Source organism: Hipposideros armiger, unplaced genomic scaffold (assembly GCF_001890085.2).
Source record: "Hipposideros armiger isolate ML-2016 unplaced genomic scaffold, ASM189008v1 scaffold_0, whole genome shotgun sequence".
Lineage (NCBI taxonomy): Eukaryota > Metazoa > Chordata > Mammalia > Chiroptera > Hipposideridae > Hipposideros > Hipposideros armiger.
In genome coordinates, this window is record NW_017731350.1 from 4,028,614 (window position 1) to 4,056,169 (window position 27,556).

The 27,556-nt window shown below is 37.8% G+C and overlaps 1 protein-coding gene across 3 annotated transcripts; it reads left to right on the forward strand.

Moving 5' to 3' along the window:
• Window positions 1–2,026: 2,026 nt before the first annotated feature.
• DNAJC27 (DnaJ heat shock protein family (Hsp40) member C27) lies at window positions 2,027–25,852 on the forward strand. 3 transcript variants are annotated; one of them, XM_019646975.1, is made up of 7 exons: window positions 2,111–2,128; window positions 12,462–12,511; window positions 12,960–13,029; window positions 15,672–15,836; window positions 16,470–16,592; window positions 18,569–18,729; window positions 22,044–25,852. In XM_019646975.1, the coding sequence occupies exons 3-7, from the start codon at window positions 13,003–13,005 to the stop codon at window positions 22,174–22,176; spliced, it is 609 nt and encodes a 202-aa protein (XP_019502520.1). In that variant the 5' UTR covers window positions 2,111–2,128; window positions 12,462–12,511; window positions 12,960–13,002; the 3' UTR covers window positions 22,177–25,852. The 3 variants fall into 3 exon arrangements, with proteins under 3 accessions (XP_019502450.1, XP_019502607.1, XP_019502520.1); XM_019646905.1 differs by lacking the exon at window positions 12,462–12,511 and having other exon boundaries at window positions 2,027–2,128; XM_019647062.1 differs by lacking the exons at window positions 12,462–12,511; window positions 12,960–13,029 and having other exon boundaries at window positions 2,045–2,128.
• The last annotated feature ends 1,704 nt before the right edge of the window (window positions 25,853–27,556 follow it).

Here is a 27,556-nt window from a genome sequence, read left to right on the forward strand (position 1 = left end):
GGCCGGCCCACCTTTATCACTTTTTAAATTTCCTTATGTAATGGGATCTATTTCTGGTGCTCTGTTCTGTTCTACTGACTTATTTGTCTACTCTTATGCCAGCATAATACTGTCTTAATTAGTTTCAGACTATATTTTAGTATCTGTCACGGCAAATTCCCTTCTCTTTCTACTGCCCTGTCCCATTCTTCTTTTTTCATACTTTGATTAGTTCTTTTCAGATAGCTGTTCTTTCATATGAATTTTAGGATAATTCTATTTTTAAAAAGACTCAAACCTGTTAAGATTAAAATTGGAATTGCATTTAAAAGTGCCTAAAAATCTATTTAAAAAAAAAAACAGTGAAAACAAAAAATTCTATGTTATTTAAGTAGCTTGTAAGATCCTAAAGACCAGGAATCTTGTCTTTGAATTATAGGGAATGGTTATTAACACTATTATTTAAATGTGTATCTCTTTAAACACTTGGAGTTAGTGTTTAAATAGTTAATTGGAGTTGAAGGACTTCCAGCCCCCTTAATCTCATGAATAATCTAGAAAAAAGCTGTATTTACTTTTCTAAGATATGGTGAGAGAAAACATTTGTGAAGTGCTTTCAAGCTATAAAGTGTTTTTAAAAGTGTAGCCTCTTAGCAGTAGTCACGCCAAAGAAGTTTTCCCTTTAGTTCACAATGAGCTTATTAAGTGCTTTTTATAGTAACTGTCCTATTTTAGATTGAGGTTCATCAGAGAAGGATTTGAACAGCATAAACCCCATCACCAGCACTTCAAGTAAATTATAAATTTCATGAGTGCTAAGGATTGTTATTAATCTACAAGCCATTTTAAATTGGTTTTTCTTTGGCACTGAGCTAATTGCTGCAAAGATGTAAAGGAGTAAAATACTGGTGCTTGTGTTCGCACTCAAGTAATTTACTACCTAACTGAAGTGATAAGGTAAACATACACATGTGAAAAGGTAATTAAAAATGCAAGGCAGTGTATGACTGATGACAAACGCACAGTGTGTGTACATATAATAGTATATATGTAAAGTGCTAGAGGAGTTCAGATGCAGGCAAGATCTCTTATAACCTGAGTGCTCAGAGTTTGAGCTGGGCCTTAAAGAATAAGTAAGATTTGGAAAGCAGGGAGAAAACTCATTCCATGTAGGAGGAAAAGTAACGACAAAAGTCAGGAAGCCAGGTTTTGGGAGTTTTGCAGAAATGGACTGTTTCTACAGAAGTGTTTAGATGGAGAAGATGGATTAGGGCCTGATTATGGAGGACCTTGAATAACAGACAAAGGAGTTGGGATTTTGAAATCTTGGCAACAAGAAGCCACTGAAGATTTTTGAGTTGGAATAATGTTAGTGATGTCCAGCATTGACTGAAATTTGAAAGTAAAGGAGGTAGAAAGACCAATAAAGCATTTCCTACAGTTGTCCTGGAGTAGAGGATGACCTAAACCAAAGTGGTATCAGTGGGAATTGGAATGAAAAAAAGCTGGAAGAAACAGTCAAAAGAAGATTTAGAAAGGCTTAGAATCAAACATGACTTTAATATTTTGATCCTCTGTGATTGGGAAAATGGTGGCATTATATTAACAGTTGTAGGATGTCAGCAGGATGAGCTGTTTTTATGTATAAGATTAGTTAATTTTTGGGCTTGCTGAATTTGAGGTAACAGCAGGACATCTAAGTAGAAACTAGTCTAGTAGATATTTGGAGATGTGGATCTGGTCTTGGGAGTGAGGTCACGGCTAGACATGCAAACTTTGGTGGTATTGTTGAAAGTGTAACAGAAGAGGTCTTCAAATAAAAGAACACAAGGATTGAGAAGCAAACTGAAAACATACCCATATTTGATATTAAGGGAAGAATTTAAAAATATTTTTTTCTTTAAAATCTTTGCTTTTAGCATTTGTTTCAGTTATCTTATAATTTTGACTTTTAAAAATGCTTTCTCTCATAGCGATGAATGAAGAAACCATAATGAAGAAATGTGCTTATTTTGTATATGTTCCTAGTGTATACTTACTAAAAGTATGTATTTTTACCTTTTTAGAGCTGTATTATAAAGCGATACTGTGAGAAAAGATTTGTGTCTAAATACCTTGCAACAATTGGAATTGACTATGGAGTCACGAAGTGAGTATATTATTTCTTTGGGCTTGTAAATTACATAGAAATTTAGAACCCTTCTAAAGTGATCGATCTTGAAATAGAGTTTCTGAAGATAAATTGGGAAAGAATAGTAATAAGAGACCTTTACAGATATGCAGAGATCATATCATTCATTCATCATTGAGCACATTCTGTTCACCCAGCTTTGCGCTTGGTCTACAGCGATGAACGTGTCAGCACAAAGCCTAACTAGCAGACACCACTTTTCAGGAAACACGTTTCTGTAAAAGGAGGTCTTATTAGCAGGTGTGCTTTTAGAGCATTTTGAAATATCCTCTCTGAAAAGGCTAAATATTATGTGGAAAATTTCCTATCAGAGGACTTTATTGGTATAGAATCTTTAAAGCCTATTGGACTCTAGCAAAAGTGATCCAAGAGTGAAATTGGATATAATTGGGGATTTATTTAGCGATGAATCAAAGGTGGGATGAGCTTGGGGAGACAGGGCTACATTTCAGGGAATAATACTACCAAAGAGTACAATTGAGGTAGACAGCATACTCCCTGAAACTGGAATCTCAGGTGCTCACTTGTTATGGCCCAGTCTGCTGCACCCCTTCTCTGCTATTACATTCCTTTACACGCTTTACTCTCCATCCACATTGAACTGCCGTTAACTTTCCTATCTCAGTGCCATCATTCATTCTGTCCCCCTGAAACGGCCTTTCCCCTCATCTCTCCACCTGTCCATCTCTCCAAGGAGTAAAATGCTCCTGGTCCCATAAGGCCTCTGAACACCTCCTTTATCAGGCAGGACTCTTTGGTTGCAAATGACAGAAATATTAAAATTCTCAACTATTTTATGGTACTTATCATAAATTGCCTTGTGTTATTTTTATTATTTGTATATGTTTAATGTCTCCTGCTAGATTANACACAGGCGACGCATACCATGAAGAGAAAACCCAGCCACAACCTCCACGCCACCTGCTTAGGGCCATGCCCGCAACTCGTTTACCAGACCCCAGGGATCAGGTAAACATAGCCTCATCTCCAGGGCTTGGCGATGACGTCAGACTGCCCCCTTTCTAGCATCGCGAGACTCTTTCCTCCCTCCCTCCAGTTCCCTGCGCTCCCAACCGCCTGCGCCCGCTGCCAGGCAGCCGCGGGGATGGCGAACGGCAGATCCCGGGCGGTGACGATAGCAGCGGTTCCACCATTGGATGAAGAGGCCTGAGGGACGGGCCAGCTTGGTGAACAAGGAGAGACAGAGGCGGGAGGCCCCGAGAGAGCGAGGGCAATGGAGGCCAACATGCCGAAGCGGAAGGAGCTTGGCAAGTCCCTGCGCATCAAAGTCATCTCCATGGGCAACGCCGAAGTGGGAAAAGTGAGTACCTGCCTGGGAGGGGCGGGACCTCAGCGCTGCGGAGCGACGTGCCAATTGGCTGGGAGGGCGGTCACTCAACAGCCTGGGGCCCAGCCTCCTCCCCGCCCCTGAGCAGGCCTGGTTTCCTCCTGGCAGATGTGGCTCGTCGAGGAAAACGCTCTTGACCTTTTTGACCTTTGATTGTCTCCTCCTACACCGACGTCACGCTCAATAAGATCCTGTCTCCTGTGACCCTTAACCCTTGAATATACTCCAAAGAGAGTTAAGGAGGCTTAGGTCCTAATGTCAGATCGTTTGCTTAGATACCATATCAGAGTTCTAGGTGACCGGTTTTTAGAGGTGGAGAATAAAAATTTAGTTACCCCAAGCAGTGCTTGGGAGCCAAAGGGAATATGTGGGGTGTGTGTGAGGATTGGGGATTTGTAAAATGTTGCTATAAAGACATGGAGCCCAGAATCTACACCATTTCAATTGTAACGGAGCGTAACTGATGCTTATGTGTTTCACAGTGGAGCTGCCGGGGATGTCAAGGAGCCTGCGTCATTTTGTATGTTTGTTTTGATTTTATTTCTGGTACTGTGACCACATCCATTCTCTCAAAAAAGCCTTAGTTCGACTGCCTTTTTCTTTGCTCCATCTACTGGTTATCAGCTATAAGCTCTCCTGTCATATGGGGGGATGGAGGGCAAGAGGTGACCAAGGTCTTTCCCTAAATGAATTCTAAGAGCATCTCTTCTTCACTCCAATTGTCTCTCCTTCTGTCTAAGTGGCCAAAAAATTTATACACATGACTTCTATTTATCTTTTGTTATCAGTATATATTGAGTATTACAATTTTAATATAGATTTTTCCTTTTTAAAAATGTGTGTACATTTTTTTGGCACCCTCTGTATATGTAAGTATTAACATAGCATTCACTGAAAGTTAACGTTTATTGACATCAACTATGTGCCAGGCATTAAAAGAAAATAAAAAGCCTCTAGAAGGTTATGTACTAAATTGCCAAAATAAGCATGCATGACTTTTGTAATTTTACTATGCTTAATGGTGCAACATTAGAAATAACCCCAAATACCCAGTGTCACCACATTTATATAGCATTGTTCTAGATTTATTAGCCAATGCAATTAGATAAGAGAAAAAAATATGAAGCACTGGAAAGGAGAAAGCAAAATTATCATTATTTACTAATGATACGATTGTTTATCTGGAAACCCAAAGAGAGCTAACTGAAAAACTATCAGAAACAATAAGAAAATTCAATAAGGAAAAACTCATATACAAAAGTTAATAACTTTATTACATTAAATTATAATTTTTTGAAATGTATAGTTGAAAACTATTTTAATTTACAACAAAAGCCAAAATAAAGTGTCTAGGTTTAAACTTAAGAAGAAATAGGTAGGACCTACATGAAGAAAAATTTTATACTCTACAAAGGGACGTAAAATTACTTAGGCAAATAGAAAGATGTTTCTCCGTAATTAAATTCACTTAGTATGTAGAGATGTAAATTCTTTAAAATACTCGACAAATATATTTCAATTCCGGTTATAAATTACCACTATGGTTTTTTTCTTCAGAGCATAATAAAAGGTACTAAAGCCCCTTATGAAAAATTAAATGTGAGAATAACCAAGAAAATTGTGAAAAGAGAAATGAGAGACTAGTACTACCAGATATTAAAACATATTTTAAAGTTACCAAGCTTTTCCTATTGATACTGGAAAGGAAATATATGGACATCAGTGGAATAGAATGAAGTCCAGAAATAAACCCAACCATATAAAGAAATTCAGTTTACAAATGTAACAACATAGTAAAAAAGTAGGAACCATTTAAAAATTACTATTGGAGCAACTGCCTCCTACTGTTTGGAAGTGGAGTGTATTCCTATTTCATTCCTTTCTCAAAAGTAAATTTTAGGTAGATAAAAGGTTTAAATGTAACTTAAAAATTTTTTTCCCTCAGTTGTAAAAGTAACACATACTCATTTTAAAGAATTTGGAAAATATAGCAAGATATACAGATAAACAATTTTAAGTTAAAAATTACAGAATGCCCTAGTAAATAATTGTCGGATCAAAAGGCAAATTAAAACAAATGACAAAATAACCAGGAAGCAATGAAAAGCATACTAAAAGCTTCAGGACAAAATTAAAGCTGCAGTCAAAGGAAAATGCATTATTTTATTCATTTGTAAAAGAAAGGTAAAAAATAAAGGAATTGAATGGTTGCACCACTTTGCGAGTATACTAAAAACCATCTTCAAAGTGTGAATTTTTATGGTATGGTATATCTCAGTTTAAAATACTAGAGGAACCTAATACTTAAGACATTATAAAAGACACAAAATAAACCAAAAGAAAAAGAGAATTCTCTGGAAAGATTAATGAAAAAGCAAAGTGCCTAAAAGTCTGTTTAAGATAAAAAGAAAAAGCAAAAAATTACAAGATTTGTACTCAAAAGGAGACATAATCACACACTGGAAGAGATTAAAAGAATGATGAGCGAATACTACCTACAATTCTATGGGAACACATTTGAAAATGTTCAGGAAATGGGATATTTTCTAGCAAAATATAAATTACCAAAATTGACTCAAAAAGAAGTAGAAAACCCAACCAGTTACCTTAGAAGGAATTAGAAAGCAATTAGATTTACCATCGAAAAAGGTATTAAGATCAGATGGTTTCATGAAGAAGCTTTATTTAAGCTTTAAATAACACATAATTTCAGTTGCTTAAGTTATTCCAAGGCAAAGAAAAATATGAACAGGACTCCAATTTATTATATGAAGTCATGGTAACTTAAATAGAAAAACTTGATATAGTATCAAAGAAGAAAAGTATATGCCAATTTCATATACAGAGATGCATAATTTCTAAATATCAACAGAATTCAGCAATGTATAAAAAATAATTCACTGTTAGTAAGTAGGGTTTATCACATGACTGCAAACATGGTTTGATATCTAGATGTTAATTACATAATTTGTCATATCAACTGAGTACATATTTTCAGTACTGGGAAAACATTTGATATAATCAAGTAGTCAATTCTAACAAACATTTTAAGTAAAATCAGAATAAAATGAAACTACTTAAATTTAAGATTGAACAGTATTTATTATCAACCAATAGCAAACATACCAAATGGTAAAATGCTAATAAGGTCATTTCTATTAAAATTAGATACAAAAAAGGATACTTGCTGTTTTCCTTTATTATTCAGCATTGTTTTAGAGCTCCCATAGATGCAAAGAGAAAAAGGGGATTCTGAATGACTTAGTCAATCTCTTCTGTGGGGAAACCCTGAGGTTTCTCTGTGGTCTTTGTTTATATCCAACTCAACATTCTGCATTGGCAGTAAACCTACTCCCAAAGCCCCAGCCCAGTTCTCAGGGTCCTCTAGGACCTGAAGCTTCCTAATGCAATTACCACTGACTCTTTATATCAACCAACTCTGAAGCTTGCCCTAATTCTAGATTCCCAGTTATATTAAATAAATATTTTCCAGTTAAATCAGTTGAATTGGGTTTCTTACTTGCAGTCAGAATTACCCCCATTATACGATAGTGTAGAATATACTTCTCTGGAGTTTGCTTTTCTCTCTTAATAATACATTATGTCAGTTCTTCCCAGTTATCTGACATATTGGGTTGCCGGAAAAGTCATGACATATTTTGTCTATGTTTTTCAAAGGTCATTTATTTATATAAAGAACAAAGATCAATCAGTGATATATTACCCATTTTGTTCGATAACCTTTTGCCATCTTTCAGTGAGCTTCATAATTTCTCGTTCATAGAAGGACCTGTCTTTATTTGCGAAAAACTGAACAAGGTGCTGATTTACAGCCTCATCTGAATTGAATGTTATTACCATACAAAGAGTTTTGAAGAGAATGAAACAAGTGGAAGTCTGATGGCGCAAGGTCAGGCGAGTATGGTGGGTGAGGCAACATATCCCATCCAAGCTCCAATAATTTTTGACGGATGATCAAACTTGTGTGTGGTCTCACATTGTTGTGATGGAACACAACTCCTTTACAATTAACAAACTCTGGATGTTTCTGGATGATGGATTCGTTCAAACTGTCCAATTGCCGACAGTACATATTTGAATTGATTGTTTGGTTCCTTGTTAGGAGCTCGAAGAACACGACACCTTTAAAATCCCACCACACTGAGAGCATAACCTTCCTCTGATGAATGTCTGCTTTCGATGTCCTTTGAGGTGAATCATCACGTTGGGACCAAGACTGTTTGCTCACCACATTGTTATAAACAATCCACTTCTTATTACCAGTTATCAGTCGCTTCAAAAAAGGATCTTTGTCTTCAGGTTTAATGAGCATATTGCAGATGTTTATACGCACCATCAAATGAACTTCTTTGAGTTCATGCGGAACCCAAATATCAAGCTTGCTTACGTATCCCAGCTTCTTCAGGTGGTCATGAATGCTTGAATGATGGATGTTCAATGTTTCTGCAACCTCTTATGTTGTGTGACATGGGTTTGACTCGATCGATGCCTTTATTTTGTTGTCATCAACCTCGGTGGGCCTCCCTGACTGAGGAGTGTTGTTGAGATCAAAACCACCAGCATGGAATTTCATGAACCATCGTTGGTACTGACGTTCTTGTAGAGCATTGTCATCCTAAACTTTATGCAACTTTTCAGAAGCTTGACATGCGTTCTTCCCTTTATGGAAGTAAAACAGTAAAATATGGCAAAAATGCACAGTTTGTTCTTCCATCTTCAACTTGCTGTAAAATCTGGAAAACTCAGCCAAATCGCTCAATTTTTTTTAGAATGAAGCTAGAACTGTCAGCTGTCAAATGACAGCAATAATATAGATGCAAATGACTCCAGTACTTCCAAAAATGAACTAGTGCCATCTGTCGCAAACATAAGTTATGACTTTTCCGACAACCCAATACTTGTATTCACTCTTCTTTCTGGTTGCATAATAGCTCATGATAGGCAAGTATTCCCTTTGTTGATGAGAATTCACTTTGTTTCCAGCTCTTTTCCCTCCTACAAACAATGTTGCAATAAATACCCTTGTGTGTGTGTGTATGTGTGTGTGTGTGTGTGTGTGTGTGTGTACACATACAGGCATACCTTGTTTTATTGCACCTCAGAGATACTGTATTTTTTACAAATTGAAGGTAAGGCCACCAGCAAAAACTTAATGACTCGCTGAAGTCTCAGATGATGATTAGCATTTTTTAATTAAGATATGTACCTTGTGTTTTTTTAGACATAATGCCATCGCACACTTAATAGACCATAGTGTAAACATAACTTTTATATGCACTGGGATACCAAAAAGTTCATGTGACTCGCTTTATTGCTATATTGGCTTTATTGCAGTGGTCTGGAACCGAACCTGCCGTATCTCTGAGATATGTCTGTATATGTATTCTTAAATACTGGTACTCTAATTTCTATGGACTAGATTCCCAGGGGTAGCACTGCTGAGTTGAAGAGCACATTTTAAAATTTTAGTAGCTATTGCCAGTTGCTTTTCAAAAAGGTGCGTATCTCCACCAGCAGTATTTAGGTACTCTTTTCCCGAAATCCCTGACAACAACCAGTGTTGTCATTCTTTTAATTACTACTACCAATCTGGTTAGTGAGAAATAATTTCATTGTTACTTTAATTTGCATCTCACTGACTATAGATGAACTTGAGCACCTTTTCATATGCTCGTTGGGTATTTGGATTTACTCTTCTGTGTATTGTCCAATCTATACTCCCTACCCATTTTTCTGTTGGGGGATATGTCTTATCAATTTTTATGGTTTGGGGACATTAGAGATATTAATTTTTACCAGTCATATTAGTTACAAATATTTGCCCAAATATGTTATTTGTCTTTTAATATTTTTATAGCTATTTACCATACAATTGCTTTTATTATTGTTTATACATACTCAATTATGTCTGTCTTTTATGGTTTCTGGGTTTCCTATCTTGGTTTAAAAGCTTTCCTTGAGGTTGCACATTTTCTTCTGAAATTTTTATTGTTTTCTTTTTAGATACTTAAATCATAAACTCATCTGTAATTTATTTTTGTCTATAGGGAAGTTAAGACAAAACTTAACTTTTTCCAGTTGGATAATCAATTGTGTCAGTAGCATTTTACCAAACAAATCATTCTTTTCCTATTGACTTTAAATATCACCTTTATCACTTTTTTTTTTTTTAAGATTTTTATTGGGTAATTGGGGGGATGGGAACAGTACTGGGGAATTAGGGGAAGGGGAACAGACAAGTTGCTGTCGTTTTGTTCTTCANTATTGAGGATAATGACAGCCAGGTTTCTCACTGTTGAAGAGGGGAGTTATGAACATGGAAAGGGAGAAGACTAGAATGAATCCTGTTGTACTAAAATGAATTAGGGGTATCAGTATAAACTATGTTTTAATACATGGATATTTATAGACATGCATGTATGTAAATGTATTTCTTTGGCTCATTCAACTAAAAGGGCCCAAAGCAGACACCCTAGTATAATGAGCACACCTAGCACCCAGATCTTGGTTTCTAAATACCATTCTCCACCAAAGGACTTAGGGAACCAGGGCCCGTTGTGCCAGAAAGCAAGGAAGCGCTCAAAAAATGGTGGTGACATATCAAAAAGACATAAGAGCCAGCTTGAGTATCAAAATAAATAATAGTAATCCCACAATATTCATGGATTAAAATAAGCATATGAGTCCACACTGATATAGATTAATAAATGAATGAATGAGAAAGGAAAGCTCTCCCTTAACGTAGAAGACCAAGTAATAAATGTAGGAGGCATGATGGAGTTAGAAAATCACCATTTTGCATCCATCCTGGTAATGATTTCTTTAGCCATGAATCATCATTGAATTCTAAAAATTTGTGGGCGAAAGTTCAGTGAAGGAAGAATATCTACGTAATCTCAAAATATCCTCTTACAAATTACCTATTACAAAGGAAAAATCTCAATTTACCAATCTAGTGAACACTGCCTTACACCTTAACCAACTAAAGTTAACATCATTAATAAATGGAACAAATTGACATCACCAACCTTGTGATAATGGTGCCTTTAAAAGGACATTATGTCTTCTCTGTGATATTCCAGCCAAATACAACAGAATCTAATCACAAGAATATGCCAAACATAAAACGGGGAGTATTCTAAAAATAACTTGTCATTTTGGAAGATAAAGAAAAGCTGAGGAACCATACCAGATAAAAGATGACTAAAGATACATGACAACTAAATGATGCTAGATTAGACTCCAGACCAGGGGGTGAGAGATGAGAGGGTGGGGAACATAATTACAAAGGATATTATTGGGACCAATGGTGAAATTTCAATATGAACTGTGGGTTAGGTCAAATTTTCCCAAATGTTCTTGGTTCAAGGCACCCTCNCTCTCTCTCTCTCTCTCTTCCCCGACCCCCCTTTTGGTTTTCTTTATCCAGCTTCCAGAGCTCTCAGGCTCACATTGTAAATTTTACTTCCAAAGAGGGACCAAAACTAGTATTCCAAGTTTAAAAATCCCAGGGAAGGTTTTGATTGCCAGGTGGGGACAGGCACCTTTCCCCAGCTCAGCTGTGGCCAGTAGAGTGGGATCACTAACGAGATGGCACAGCCCATTTGAACCACAATTGGGAGAAAGGGTTGGGGGGGGTGCTCTCTTGGCCTATCAAAATAATAGATGTTTTCAATATAGGGAAGTTCAGATTTCAGTATGCTTAAAAATTACTTGGAGAGTTTGTCAAAATGCAGGTTCCTAGGACTCACTATGGTTCTGATCACTGGGTCTGAGGTGGGGCCCAGGAATCTGCCTTTTGAACAACCCCCCCTCCCCATAATTATGATGCAGGTGGTCTTCAGGCCATAATTTAGGAAAGCACTGCCTTGAGGTAATGAATTACCATTTTTCTTAAGGTAATTTTGTCTGGCTTCAGAATTAAATTGACCTCTTTTGAGTTTCATTGTGAACAACATTTGTGTCACTTCCCGACTTTATAGACTGCAGTTCCGTCCCTTCTCAGAGGCTATCTCTTATAAGGTAAAATTTTCTAATATAAAGTATTTTACCAGATCGTCTCCAGATGCTGTCAAACTCTGTGAATGATTTTGTTTTGTTTTGCTGTTCTCACACTCTCTTGTAAGATGGATTCTGATTTCACAAATGTGCATCTTAGACCTGATGAAATATGGTGGAGAATTCAGCAGTGAAGAGATCATGATAAAATGATTAGTTTGATTTAAATATGCAAGTAATATCAAACAGCTGGGAATTATGGTTTCAGAACTGAAAGTGGATGTTATAAATTTGGACAGAGAATAATAATAATAAATAAACCAGAAAATGGTTTAGGGACAATGAGAGCAAGTGCTGATGTCCTGTATTCCACAGGAGAGAGTCCTATCATTGCTGTCTAAAACTGAAATATGTTACTTAAAAAAGAAAAAGACTCTAATCTTTTAATTAATTGTTAACAATCTCTATTCTTTAACCTTAGAGGAATATTTTAGGAAATAATATTTCTGTGGCGAGGACACATTTATATGTAAAGCTCAATAATTCCTCCAAGTTCACTTCAATTTTTTGTTGTTGTTGTTAAATTCAATTAAAAGTAAATTTTAAGCTTTTTATTTTTAAATAGAATAATCCCATTTTATTAAAATATTTGTTTATTAGTCTTATCTGTGCATAGAAAGAAGTCTGCAGTTCATCTATTTAATGAAGGTATTTTTCTGGGTGATAGGATTTGGGATAAATTTTAAACTTATATCTTTGTGTTTGAATTATTTATAATGTTTTTGTTCATTCATTTTTCAGGAGTGATTTTTCATTAAAAAAGAAAAGGACTAGAACCAAATATGCTATGATGTTAACAGTAGTTCATTCTAATATAAATGGTTGTTATTTTCCTTTTTTCTTTATTTTCAAATTTCTGAAAAGAAATTGACTATTGCTATTGCTCCAGTGAAGATCACAAGAAAATTAAATAGGTATTGTTAATAATATACATCTTTGTTATTGTTCTGCATGGTAACCAAGCATAACTAGTATTAAATACGATGTCTTACTAAGGGAAATAAAACATTTTCTTTTCCTTCACTTCGCTCTTACTTGTCCCAAATCAATTTTTCTTAGTACCGTAGTAATAGCCACCATTTGTTAGTTAAGGGGTGTGGACTGAGTGTCTTGAGGCAAGTTGAAGGTGAATGAGGGTGTTTATTCCAAGTGAGTTGAGTGTTATTAAAACAAGGAGGCAGGATTATCTGCCAAGTTGCTGGCTCCTATTGTAAAGATTATCTGGAATCTAGAAGAGGCACTAAGAAGCCTCTTAAATTTCACACACATACCCTTTTGAAATTCATAAATGACATAAATGCTATCATGTGAATGCAGAAACCATGACCTTCTTTGGTATTTTTTTCTATTTGAACATTTCAGGGTACAAGTCAGAGACAGGGAAATCAAAGTTAACATCTTTGATATGGCTGGACACCCCTTCTTCTATGAGGTAAGAAAGGCTTTTCTGAGAAAACCTATATCCAGTATTGTCAGTGGTTTAGGGAAAGATCCTGAATTATCTGAAAGAACCAATATTCATATCATCTGTAAAAATAGGTAAATGTAGCTGGTGTAAGACATTTTTACCTTCCAAGGACTGTTGCTTTTTACTCTATACCTCACCCCCAAACATGGAAGGATAATTACATTCATGTTAAGATTTAAGAATTCAGGAAAGTGACTTCTTTCATAGCAGGGTGTTTGATCATTCCAGTTCACTCCTCAGCCATATGAGTTCTCTCCCCAGAGAGAAGCCCACTTGGTTTACTTTCACCTGTTTATCAGTCCTAAGTAGTCTCATAATGAATCTCGTGGCCATTCCCTTTTGTTTTTCCTTCCTTGGGTTTTTCATTTTCCCTAAGGAGGCTTTCTGCTCTTTTCCAATTTGGGCATTTCACTTCTGCTCTTATCTTTATTATTTCCCTCCTTCTGCTTGCCTTGGGTTAGAGGTACACAATGCTGTGGTATTCCAGGGGACATAGAAATGACATTCTGTCTGACAGGGGTAGGGAGTTAGATGGTGGGGACTACATGAAAGATACAGTCTTATAGCTAGACCTTGAGAGATTGCTGATAAAGAGGTGCCTGTTTCCAGATGGAGTTAGGAAGGCACATGGCAGGTCTGGGAATGAGAGATTATCCGGTTTGAAGTACAAGGGACTAGGCGGAGGATTGATCAGAAACTTTTAACATCAATTTAAAGAATTTGAACTTTGGGGTGTTGGCAGTGGGGAAATAATAAAGAATTTTTGAGCCAGGGCTTTAAAAGATAAATGTGCATGGTGTATAATGTTGCTAGGGAGGTTAATTAGAAGACTCTTGCAGTAGTTTATTCAAGACATAATGTTGGCGATGAAAAATGGAAAGCAAGTGACAGGTCCAAGAACTGTGGTAGAGGTGGCTTCTGCAGGATTGTTTGAGTCTGCCGAGCAAAGGCAGAGGAAAGCGGCAAAACTTAGCACCAGGCTTTCAACCCAGTGACAGAGAACGGTGGGCTACTTTCATCACTAGACGTTCAAGAAAAGGAAGAGTTTAGGGAGGAATAGGTCGGAGGGTTTCCTGTTGTACATGTTGAACTTGAGGTTCCATCAGGACATTCAGCTGGAAGAGTCTAGAGCGAACTGGAAATGCAGGTCTGGAGGTAGAGATGAAAGGGCTCATCCCAGAGGTTCTCACAGTTGAGACTGTGACGGTGGTTGATGTGGCTGAGATGGGAAGAAGGAAAAGAGAAAAGAAGAGGCACCAGGACAGGATTTGTGGAATTACGGTGGCAGGCTAGAGTGGGAGCAGTGGAGAGATGGGTTCAGTTAAGAGCCTGGGGGATGTGGTGTAGGGGAGCCAAGGCAGCCAGAGTCCCAGGAAAGAAGAGAGAGCCCCATTTTTACTGCTGCAGAAGGGCTAAGGGCCATGGGTACTGAGAGCCAGAAGTGAAGGGTCTTCCATCACTTTAAATTCTTTCTGATGTTGTTGGTTTTAGTTTCAGATGATAGCATCTTATGCTTCTGCAAATAAACAGGCACTTACATTCTTGGTCCAGGTATCTATGCTTAGAAAATTATAGACACTTCAGTGTGAGTCTAAATACATACTGGAATGCTTTGTAAAGAAAAGAATCTAATACATGGCCTGTCACTGAAACCCCAAATCCGTCAATGCTGCTTCTCATGCATTCAACCTGTCATTGCTTCTGCTGCTCTAGTGTGCCCTGCGCTTCGTGCTGCCTCTTCCCAGAATTGTAGAGATGCCCCAGAGGTGAGCTGCCATTTCTAATGAAAGCATCAAAGGAGGATAATCAGAGAATGGATGCAAGGAAGGAAGGGAGAAGGTGCTAATACACATTGTTTTCCGGGCACCATTAGGTGCTTTGCCTTCGTTATCTTATTTAACCTTCATCATAACCCTGTGGAGTAAGTAGTATTATCCCCATTTTACAGATGAGGAAACTGAGGCGCAGAGAGGTTAAGTGACTTGCCCAAGATCACACAACTAGTAAGTAAGTGTGAACCCAGATCTGTCTGGCTCCAGAGCCCGTGCTCTTTCCACTACATTACACTGAGGCTCTGTGTTTGGAGTTCTAACGTTGGTGTAGAGACCCTAGACTCACAGGAAAGCTCTGCCTCGCGTCCTGGGAAAAGCCAACTTTGGGATGTGATATATAAATGGCTGTGCTTATTGCTGATATTTGTGTCATTTTTGCCTTAAGTTTTTTTTTAATTGTTCACTCACCTTCCAAGTTCTCCCCATGAAGGACTCTACGTAATTTGTGTTCTTTTAAGGTCTACTAACAACAATTAAAGATGGATTGCCTCTGGGGAGTGGAACTGGAAGTGAGGAAGGGCAGGAGGCTATTGTTTCCATTACAAGTCCTTCTGTACTGACAGATTTATTTTTTATCATGTTACTTTTATTTTATAAAAAGTCCCCTAATGGCCAGCAGATATTAAGATATGGCAGCAAATATTATGAATATACAAAAGAACATACTTTGCTAAGTTGATGACTGTGAGATGTGTTTTTGTAAAGTCACAGCCCAACCCCAACCTCTCGAAGCTTACTATTTTAGATTTTGTGCATTTGTTCTTTTATGTGAAGGTTCGCAATGAGTTTTACAAGGACACACAGGGTGTGATACTGGTCTATGATGTTGGGCAGAAAGACACCTTTGATGCCCTTGATGCATGGCTGGCAGAAATGAAGCAAGATCTTGGACCTCACGGAAACATGGAAAATATTGTATTTGTAGTGTGTGCCAACAAGGTAACTGCTTTGGAAATGGTAGGCTCAACTTTCTAGATTTATTATGGGAATAGTACAGCTCTGAGTTTTTAGGAACAAATAAAAAGAAAAATTTCTTATTCAGTAATATAAAAATCAACACCTTTTAAAAACATGTCCCTACAACAAGAACAATAAAAAATCAAAACCGGGTATATCAGGATTTTCATCCATTTTCTGGTGCCATACTTGGGGAACCATAGTGCTGACTGGGCAGGAGAGGTGGAGCCTAATTATCACACTCTGACCTGATTGGAGGAGGGGCAGTAATTAGGAGAAAGGTTGGCTATGAGAAGGTATGAAAAGCAGACCCGTAGCCCTGTGAGTGCAGCAAAAAGCATTATGAAGCCGACTTTCACAGAGGTGAATAGCAGCAGTTTACTCAAGGGATAAAGTTGGAAGTGTGGTAATAGGCACTTGTTGCCACGGAAAATCAGTCCACATTCAATATTAGTAATTTTTTTGTCCCTTTTGGTCCTGAAAATTCTATGTCCTAGTGCTGGGGTTCATTTAAGAATAGTACTTACCTCAATAAAGGATTGATAAAGACCTCATTGGGCCTTTTCTAGTGGGACAAGTTTGGAATCTTCTCTGCCCCTCAACTTCCTATTTCAGATTGACTGTGCCAAGCACCGCTGTGTCGATGAAAGTGAAGGGCGCCTTTGGGCCGAAAGCAAAGGGTTCCTGTACTTTGAGACTTCAGCACAAACTGGAGAAGGAATTAATGAGATGTTCCAGGTAACCTAGCATTTTGTTGTTTTAGAGTTTGTGTCAAGGCTGCCCATGACAAATTTTAGTATAAATTATGAGAAGCAAAAAAGTAATAGGAATTTCTCATTAAAATAAGCTCTTTTCAGAAGCTGGTGAGAGAAAGAGAAACAATATGAATGTGAGTATGTGTGTATGTGTGATAGCTGTCTGCTGTCTATTTTAGACCAGACCTGGCTGATCATCAGAATTACCTGGAGGAAATTCTTCAAAATACAGCTTGCTGGATTCTAAACCTACTGGAAGCTTAATGTTGTGAAAAAGCTCTCTAGGTGATTCTGATGATTATCAAGTTATCATCACTTTTGTTTAACAACAGTTTAACAACAGTTATTATACACTTAACTGGGACAAACATTTTCTTTAAAACTACCTTTGGTTACATTTGTAACCAAAGGCATGCATAATCAAATGGAAGCGTTGCTTTGGCAGAATTGCCCTGTTATAGCTACTATACTCCTATATTGTCACCCATGAGGGTGCAATTAGAGAAGAGGAGACTATCACTGCAGAATCCAGCCAGTCACACACAAAAATTAGGTCTCACCAATCAAGCAGGCAATAGAAGGTGTATTCATATTGGAACATGAAGAGATGGTCACATTTTAAAACTTACTAATCTTGAATAATTTTAAGGGGAGGAAACTATTGAAACTAAGTTATGAAGTCAAGTCAACTCTTAATTATAGATACGTTAGGAAGTAAGTGGTGGCATGAATATTGCATTTTTTCTTATGAATATATCTGATATTTGGGGGAATTTTTAGTATTTCAAATAATATAGCTATCCTATAAAGAGTTGTTCTTAATTATTGAGTGGGATTTTATGTAATCTTTTATGCTGAATTTCCTTTTCACAAGCTGTCACCACTCCTATTAGAAGACAGCTTTCATCCTTGGCTGACAGACTAAATTGGGCATCAGTAGCTTCTATTTCAAGACCAAATAAGGTTGAGTGTTGGTTTGCCACCTTTGTATTCTTTTGAGTACGTAGACCTATGTGAGTTTGTACCTATATATGTGCAATAATAATAATACTTAACCATTTGAATAGTATTTTACAATTCTGGAGGAGTTTACATATTTCATTTCATTTGAGACTCTTAACAATATGTGGCAGGTATTATTCTCATTTCAGATATGAGGACACCTAAGAGTAGTAATTTGTCCAAGAATTATAAATAATAACTGTTCAGATTAAATCAGCACTTTAAAGATGTTAGTCCATTCTTCTTTGGCCTCTGTTGTGTCTGATGAGATGTTAGCACCCATTCTTACCCTTATTCTTTTGTATATAATATGCCTTTTTTCCCCTTCCAGCTACTTTTAAGAGTTTTTCTTTATCTTTGGTTTTCAGTAGTTGTGCTATGTGCCTAGGCGCGGTTCTCTTTATATTTACCCTACTTAGGATTTGTTGAGTCGCTTGGATTGGTAGGCAGGTGTTTTTCATCAAATTTTGGAAGTTTTTAAAACATTTCTCTCTCTCTGTCTGCCTCTCTGTCTCTCTTCCCCCTATTCTGTTTTTTCTTTCTGTGATTCCAGCTACGTATATATTAGACCTTTGGTTTTGTCCCACAGCCCTTGAGGCTATGTTTATTTTTATTCAATTTTTTCTGTTTTCCAGATTGCATAGTCTCTATTGGTTTGACTTCAATCTGCTGTTAAATCAACTGAGTGAATTTTTCAATTCAGTACTTTTCAGTTCTAGAATTTGCATTTGGTTCTTTTGTGTAGTTCCCAGTTCTCTGCTGAGTTCTCTATCTGTTCACTGATTAAGAGTATATTTTCCTTTAATTCTTTGATCATATTTTCCTTTACTTCTGAAATATTTGCTTTATTATGAATTTTAAGTTATAGGACTATATTAACATTGTTTAAGTTGATGCTTAAAAGGAATTCCTATTTTCACAAAATCAGTTCTACTCTGAGATGTTTTCTTTTCACAGACCTTTTATGCATCCATAGTTGATTTATGTGAAAATGGCGGGAAACGTCCTATTACAAATAACAGTGCTAGTTTCACCAAAGAACAAGCAGACACCATTCGCAGAATTCGAAACAGTAAAGACAGTTGGGACATGTTGGGAGTCAAACCTGGGGCCTCAAGGTAAGCTGTACTCTAGGATTTTAGTGCTGAGTTCTCTTATAGAGAATCAAAATTCTCAGTCATCAAAATTATAGGTGTGATGTATCTTCTTGTAATTGGCTAAAAATATGAAGATGTGTGGAAATACATTAGTTTATTTAATATGCCCTTTCACTGAATTAACTGAATAATTCAGTTAATACCAGTTGCTTGATGTGGGAACTGTGTAGTGTATATGCATAAATACTTTCTGAAATGGTATGCTCTGCTTTTGTTGAATAACAGCCTTGAAGCTAATGTAACCTTAAAAAAGTACCTCACAAAAGAAAAATTTTAAATCATAGAATTTTAGAGGAGGACAGATAGTTAGCAATCAACTTGCCCAATTTTATAGGGAAAACTGGAACTCAGACTAAACACATTCAGTAATCTCAGGAGTTAGAAGTAAAATTGGTTTTTGGCCCTGAACACATGTGTCTGCCTATTTTTCTGTCTTTCTATAGCTCTCAAAAATCCTGCTAGTTCCTCATCTGTATATATTTATGTTAAATTATTTTATTTTCACCAAAAGAATTATTTGGGAGAAAAAGAACCACTACTCTTTGTTGCTTGTGCAATAAATCATTGTTCAATATGGTTATATACCTTTTTTCTGTTTTATTGAAATATAATTGGCATACAGCACTGTATAAGTTTATGGTGTACAGCTTAATGATTTGACTTACGTATGTTGTGAAATGATTACCACAAGTTTAGTTAATATTCATCATCTTATATAGTAAAAAAGAAAAGTTTTTACCTTATGATGAGAACTCTTGAGATCTACCCTCATAAGAACTTTTAATGGTTACATAACTTTTTACGATATAATACTATTGTTACTGTGTACATCATAATTTATAAGAGTTCTCAGACCTCTATTATGTACCATAGCTTTCCATGTTTTTCCCTTTCTTCTTTTTCACTTTGATTCCTAAAAAGAGAAAAGTACATCTTGAAAATGCTTGGTTAGCATTAATAGCATTAAGTATCTTTTCTCCATTTTGGTCTGAGCATATCTTTAAGTCCAGAAGGAAAGAGGGGAGGGAAAGAGGAAGACAGTTATTGGTCACATTTGACTTGCCAGGCATTACTGAGGATACTTTAAACACATGAAGGAATTCGGATGACCTCATGTATATAGCACAAAGTTTATTACTATCTTTTAAATAAATGTCTTTTTAAACTTCTGTGGTCTCATTCTAAATTCTTCCATTTCATCTCCAAAGCATATTGGCTCTAAAACTAAGAAACTATTGCTTTACTTCTTAATTGACTTAGAACAATATGTTTTAAGGAAAAAGAAATTTTGTTTTCTTTTTTATTCACTGTGGTTAATTGGAATCTACCAAAATTTACAGGAACTTCCTTAGTTCCATATCCTTAACCAACATAAACATGTGCTTTTTTTTTTTTTTAACCTTTGTTCCTCTGGGTCTATCTAACTAATTTTGTATGGCATTGAGCACATTTGTGCAAAACCTAAAAACACTTTTTTAAGTTATAGAGTTTTAATGTTTGTTCAGTGCTATGTTTATTATTCCTAAATTTTAAAAAAATCTTAATCTTCAGTAGAATTAATATATTTCTTACACACTTGATTCATTCTTGTTTCTCCAAAAATTTTCCTTGAAACTCTCTCCTGCTACCCTGAATTCTTAAAAGGCATTCTTAGAGGACCAGGCCTAAGTACTAACCCCATTTGGACATGTTCCCTCAGGAAGCAGACTGGGTAGAGGGGTCCTACATGGGACTTACTCATGCGGAAAGGAGAGGATGCTGTACCTGCCTCAAAGACAGAGGATTTTTTAGGGAGAATGTAATTTTTGTTAACTAATATAAAAATTACCTATGTAGAAGAGCCACATGTGAAATTAAAACAAAAAAATTTAGAAAGACTCGTAAGAGCAGAAAACCCTTTAGAAAGTATAACGAAGACATGGAGAACTGTTAACATGGCCCTATGACCTCAGTCGCTCCAAGTTGACACATAAGACTGCCCATCATATCCAAGACATCAAAGACCATCTCCCTAATTTGGAGAGACAAACTAGAAACCCTTCTGATAAAAAATAAAGCAGAAAAGCTAGAACATTTGGGAAAGCACCATATCCAAGCTTATTGGATAACTGGAATCCGGAATTACAACAGGAAGGTGGAAAATAAAACCATCTGATAGAGAGAGCGCCAGACTCTGGCCAGGGGAGTGGCTGGGTACTTAGAAGACTCTCAGAGGCCAGACACCTGAGGACAGTGAAGAACAGGGAGACTTGTAGGGACAAGTGGCCTCCAGGCCCCTTCCCAACCAGTCTGTGCTCGGGGAGGAGCTCAGAGGGTCTTTGGAGAAACATTTATTGTTATTGCTTCTTTCCTCTCTGGATAATATTCATTTCTCTCTTGTTTCTTTGGTCTCAGGGAGCTCACTGTATGTAATTCTCAGGTACCCCTTTCCATGTCCCTTTCTTGGTCGTTGGTGTCACCATCTTCCCGGGGCCTCAAATTCTCCATGACCCTGGAACTCATTTCAGCCCTTTTTCTTATACCTTATACACCTGTGTAATTTCTTTCTTCATACTGTTTATTTTCCCTTCCACAAACACCGTCATCTAAACTCTTGTACTCATGCTTGGGGTATGGTAGCAACCTCCTACCTGTCTCCTAACTTCAAGAAACAGCGTTCCCAGCACCATTTTTGTCACGAAACACCTGCTGTTGTTACTGTTTGTCAAATCCAGTTTGTCTGCCGTTTTGCCTTCATTGTCTTTCACTTACTGACCCCTCCTCCCTGGCCAGCTTCGTTTTGTTTCTTGTGCTTCCTAGCGGTTTCCTCTTGGAACTACATGCTGTGTCCATGCGCTGTTCCCAGTCTCTGCCAGTTTTCTCCCAGCTGCTGTGTATTTCCCCACCCCTGTGTTAATCCCCAAGCCCCACCTTGCGGAACCCTCCGCCAGGGGACCTGCCCTGATCTCCCCATGCCCTCGCTACCTCAGTCAGCACAGACTTGCTGAGTGCCCCCTAGGTGCCAAGTACTGTCTGTTTCCATCTGATCATTTGTTTACCAAGTGTTTTCTTAGCGTTTATATACTCACTTTGCATTGTCCTTTCTCCTACTTGTATGCTATGTATTATTTATTTGTCTGTTGTTTGCTTGTTTCCTAGTCCTTTAGTCCCACCTTTAGAAAGGATAGTAAATATTTGGGATCTGCTTACTGCAAGAGCTACTGCATTATCCATACAGCTAAATGCAGTGTGTGGGGCTGGCCCTGTTACTGACAGAGCTTTGCTTCTTTTCGTAGGGATGAAGTCAACAAGGCGTACCGGAAGCTCGCTGTACTGCTTCACCCTGACAAATGCGTAGCACCTGGCAGTGAAGATGCCTTCAAAGCAGTTGTGAATGCCCGAACAGCCCTCCTGAAAAATATCAAGTAGAACGTAGGAAAAAAGACGAGGGTGGGCCTCCAGTGCAAACAGACTTTCCCTAGAGGTAAAAGAGCCAACATGGATTTTATTTCCTCCGCAAAAATTTACTGCTCTTTTCACTCATGTGTTGTTATTTGTAAATCAATAATTCAGGTGCCTGTTACCATTTCATAGAGAGATGAAGTGAAGAGAACCAAGCACCATTTATCCACTACGGTTCATTTCATATTTCCAAATTGATTTATTTTTTCCCCGATTCATTTGTAAGTTCCTTTAGTGAAGACTCAGGAAAGTCCATGAGATTTCTGGAGGGAGGCAGGACAAGGGGACCCTTTCAGTTTTTCTTTTTTTAAAATTCATCACCAGAGAGGAAAACAACAAAAACAGAAGCAGACAATCTCAAAACCCCTGGAGGTTTGGTGTGATCTCATAAGCAGGTCGCTCCTTTCAGAATGAGTTCCTTAGGTGGTATTTTAACCATTCATCTAAAATTAATGAATTCTTAGCGGCCCTTTGGAAGTTTGGGAAACAAGTCGATACAATTCTGAGTTGAGCAGCCCCTTTATGACATTCACCCTATTCTCCTTCTCCAACCACCAAGCGGAGAGACAAGCCAGTCCTAAGAGAATAAAGGCGTTGGCAGCCACTCTGGGTCCACTGGCTGCTGCTAATCCTGCCCCTGGATCTGAGGCCTCTCTTTAGCTGTGGAAATAGGTGCTGGTAGCTGTAGGGAGCATCGTCACCTAGGAATCAGGAATCAGACCCAAAACAGAAGTGCTTGCAGGTCATGCTAGATTGTCCACACATCCTCAGAAGGCCTGGCCAGCCTGGCTCGGGCAATTTGATGCCCTAGGAGAGCCCCCGCCATATGAGGCTAATGCATTTTCTTGTTTCTGCATTATTTTCCCAGATAGTAGGAAAGGCAGGGGTGCTTCTCCACAAGCCAGGCTCCCTCTTCACTTCCTCGTCAGTGTCAGCTCCCTGTTTTTCTCCCTCTTCTATATATATATATATTCTGCCACCATTTCTCTCTTCTTGAATCCCTGGCTTCCAGCCACCGCCTCCTCAATCCTCCCTTACAAGCCTTGACCTGGGCCTGGTTGACCAGAGACAAGAATGGATCATTTGGGTGGTGGCGGAGGGAGAGATCGCTCGGCCTGTGGGGGAGGAATCTCCGTAATATTTCTTGGATTCCAAATTTCTGCATAGTAGTACTTTTAAACTACAGATTATGAAAATTAATTTCATATAGAGAAATACATTCTCTTGCCATAGTCTCCTTCTCGGTCTTCAAGGGATGAATGAAGATCAGATGTGAGAACTGGCCTTCCTTTCAGCCTATGGAGCCGTTCTCAGTGCGTGACTCTCATCATGATGCTCGTATTTTCAGCTGTGACCACTCTGCACTAATTAGGGCTTTAAAGCATATAAAATGTTACTACTGTCTGTGAATTTTAAACAGCTATCGCATATTGATCGCCCATTAGCGCATACCTTATCACCTAAGAAGAAAAGCTGCGGTTCATTTGATCCAAGCCCGCCGCTGTCTTCTGGATTCTTCTCCTGTCCAAAGCAGCTTTCCTTTGTGTGGCTGCCTTTGAGCTGCATTGAGTTTGTTGTCGGGAAACCACAGCATTATTTCCTAATCTTGGTGATACTGAAAGTGTTCTTTTTTAAGAATTGAGATCTGAAATACCGATCTCTTATGGGGTTTTCTACTAGCCTCTTAATTTTAACTAGCTCCTTAGGACTGCAGAACTCCAACCCAAAGTTCTTTTGTACCTAAATTTTGCTTAAGGCCTTCCTCATGCCTAAAGTAATTAAATATTGATCTGTTTTTGCAACAAAATTGAGGAGTCATATGAATGGAGGATCCTGCATGGTAGTGTCAGCCCCAACTGGCATGGGTACGTGGCCGTGTATAACAAGCTGGTGCCAGTTTTCATCACTGTTATTAAACACAAGGTTGGTCACCTCACCAACTACATTGTACAGATGAGCAATTACAGCAAAGAGAGTTCTTTAGAGCTTCCATTCATATCTTTACATAGTCAGTGATTTGTTGAAGTTCAGCCTGATCTTGATTGTTAGGTCTTAGGATGCAGTTCCCAGCACCTTCATTGTTAATGTTAAGGCTGGCCATGCACTACTTCATTTATGTAAAAGAAAGAAGAGGAGTAAGTTAAGTTTCAGGGTCCTAGAATTTTTCTGATTGCCATAATCCTTGAAGATAAGCATCACCTGCAGTGAAAATTTTTTTGGTACTTAACTTCATACAAAACTTTACAGACCTCTGTAATTTAACTTCCTGATGCACATATGTACTTTGTAGTTCAAGCTTAATAAAATTATCCAGCCACTTAGGATTTCAAAATACATCAGCGAGAATAGCAACTAGCAGAGTACTTCCAATGGCTAAAAAAAAATTTTATAGAGAATCTTGTGTTTCAAAAAAGAAAAGTTTGAACAGCTATTATTAAAGAAAAGCCATTTCTTCCATATATGAGTCATGAAGAATTAACACTTTTAAAACTTTTTAGAAATCCCTGGAGGCATTTCAGATTCATTGGTCCAACCTACCTAAGCACTTTAAAATACACCCTCCGTTTGTTCCTCTGTTCCCCTTTCATGCCTCCTTTTCAATTGATATGCTCAGCTGTCAACATTTCTTTCAGTTCAGCATTGTCATTTCATTTCTTCACATAAATGTGTCCTTGGTTCTGTTTGCCTGTTAACTTCATATTGTGCCGCCACCCAAGATAAGTTGCTCTAATTCTACAGATTGCACCTATTCTCACATTTACCTCAGGAAACTCACTTTAGTATGTTCTCATGCATTGAATTCTCAACTGGTAAATATCTCTTTATATCCATAAACTAGTACCTAATTCACTGTTAGTTAAATGAGCCATAGATAAGGCAGCTAGATTTCTGAAAGAAAGCCAGAGCAAGCGGGCCCCATCAGACATGAAGCAGCTGTTCCTCACAGAACAGCAACACAGCCTGGAGGGGGAGGAAAGTGCTTCGTGTCAAGGGTGGGGCCGTGCACACATTGCCTTTGACAGTGACAGGGCCCTTCTTACAAGTAACTTTAGTGGGCGCTGGGATGTCACTCCTTTCCCCACTGTACTCCATCTAACTCACTCTGAGCCTGCCAACGTTTTTGTGAAACTTTTGAAAGGAATTTGGCTGCAAAAGATAACTCACCACCTTCCATTGCAAGTTTTGCAAAGTGAAGAGAGGTTCATACTTCTGGTGATTGGTATTTAGCACAATTGTAAGACACAGTCAATACTGTTTGTACCTTGGTTTTTCCATTAAGCATCTCTAGAGAAGACAAAAGCTTAAACCCGTGATGTGGGTCCATCAGATTGTGTCTGCCAAGCCGTGCAATATTGGGCCATTAATAAAGGCCCTGTTGGTGAAATTGGTGAAATGACTTGTCGGAAAGTTGGACAGTGTAGGTTAGCTTCCCGCATTGATTGCTCGCGGGGGCGTTAGTCCCTTTGACTGTGAATGCAGTCTCTAAAGAAACCCTTTGCTCTTACGAGGTAATTTACATATTTGCTTTCTGGTGAAGTAACTGAAAATGTTAAATCTAACAGTTGATTATGTCTTGTATAGAGAGTGTCACATGTATTTAAGTTGTGTATTTTTATAAAGTAAAGCCAAATATTGAACACTGGTCTGTGGGTTGCACTTACTTGTTGAGACACCCGTCTTTAACGTGAAACACATTAGTCTAGAAACCAATCTAGTTCCTCACCAACTGAGATGTTAGATGGGAAATCTGGCTTTAGTTTCCAGTTGGTAAAACGGAGGAAATTTTTATTCATCAGTCCATCAGGCTATCCTGGCCTTACTAAGTTTTGATGAAAGTGCTTTTGATCTCTTAAAGAAAGATACTAATATTATCTTTGCCTTTTTAATTCAGTTGAGACTGTTATCTCATTTTAATAATGCAGATCTTAATAATTCAGTTAACTAGTCTCTGGACAACAAGAATCCTTAAGTAACAGGCTGTGTGAGCCCAGAATTTGAAAGTGGGAAGCCTTGTAGGACCAATCCACAGAAGGCGGTCTGTGTCTGATGACTTCAAACAGGAGCTTTAGTTTTCATTGTGAACGACATTCGTTCTCATCTGAGAATGCCCGCCGCTCTTTTGGAAAGCTGATCTACCTTGTCCGTACTGCTGACATGTTCTGAAGGGGAGCTGCCAAATCCTCCTGTGACCCACTCTCCCTCCCTGGCCACAGAGATTGGTCCATGAGACAGGAGTGTCACCCAAGCTGAACCAGTTGGCATCCTTCCCTGGGATCTTTCTAATTGGGTCTATGAAAACAAACTTCCTCTCAGGAGAGGTAGATAGGAGGAGTCTGATGATGTTGGCAACCTTGATTACAACCTCATGGAAAAGAAGTGAGAGAATAAAGCAGACATTCAGAAAGAGACAGTCCTGATGACTCAGACTTTCCTTCTAGTTCCGAAAGTCCCCTGAACTGGTTGTTCTTTAAGCCCATCAGCCACCCCAGAACTCTTCCAGTAAATCTCCATCCACTCCCCTGTTTTCTGCTTAAGTTAGTTGGAATTTGCTTTCTGTTACATGCAATTAAAAGAATATTAGACAATAATAGATACCAAGGATTGTAAGCAGGGATGAGAAAGCTGTGATCTGTAGACTGGTATAATATTTGATAGGTATACTATAAAATTTTATATACTAAAATATATCCAAATACTTGATGTTTCTCAACTGGAGGCTGACTGTGTTTCAAACCAACAATAACCAGTTGTAAACTGAAAAGAAATATTAAGTTTATTCATTTTTTTGTCAGGGTCAATTTAAAATGCAAAATTTTATCTAGGTTTTTAGTTTCCATTTGATCCATTGCCTGTCAGGGGCACTTCTAATATCTTAAATTTATAATCAAACTTTATTGTTAAAACAGTCATTCACCATGTATTTATTGAGCATCTGCTATGTGCCAGGTCCTGTTCTAGACGCTGCTGATGTAGCAGAGCACAGAACCAACAAAAACTCCTGCCTTGTAAAGCTCATATTCCAGTGTCATTGTTTTTTTTGTTTTGTTTTGTTTTTTAATTTGTGAAGTTTTGAAAAAATGTTCTTTTTTTCTATAGGTTTATTTCCTATAGGTTTCTTTCTGAAGAGGCACATTTGCATTTTTTACTACTCTTCAAGATATGCAATATTACAATTAATACTGATTGCTACTACACACAGAAGATCATGTAGGTTGTTAAAATGCTGGGGGTTTTTTTTGTTTTTTTTAAAAAGATTTTTATTGGGGAATTGGGGGATGGGAACAGTGCTGGGGAATTGGGGGAAGGGGAACAGACAAGTTGCTGTCGTTTTTGTTCTTCAATCTAG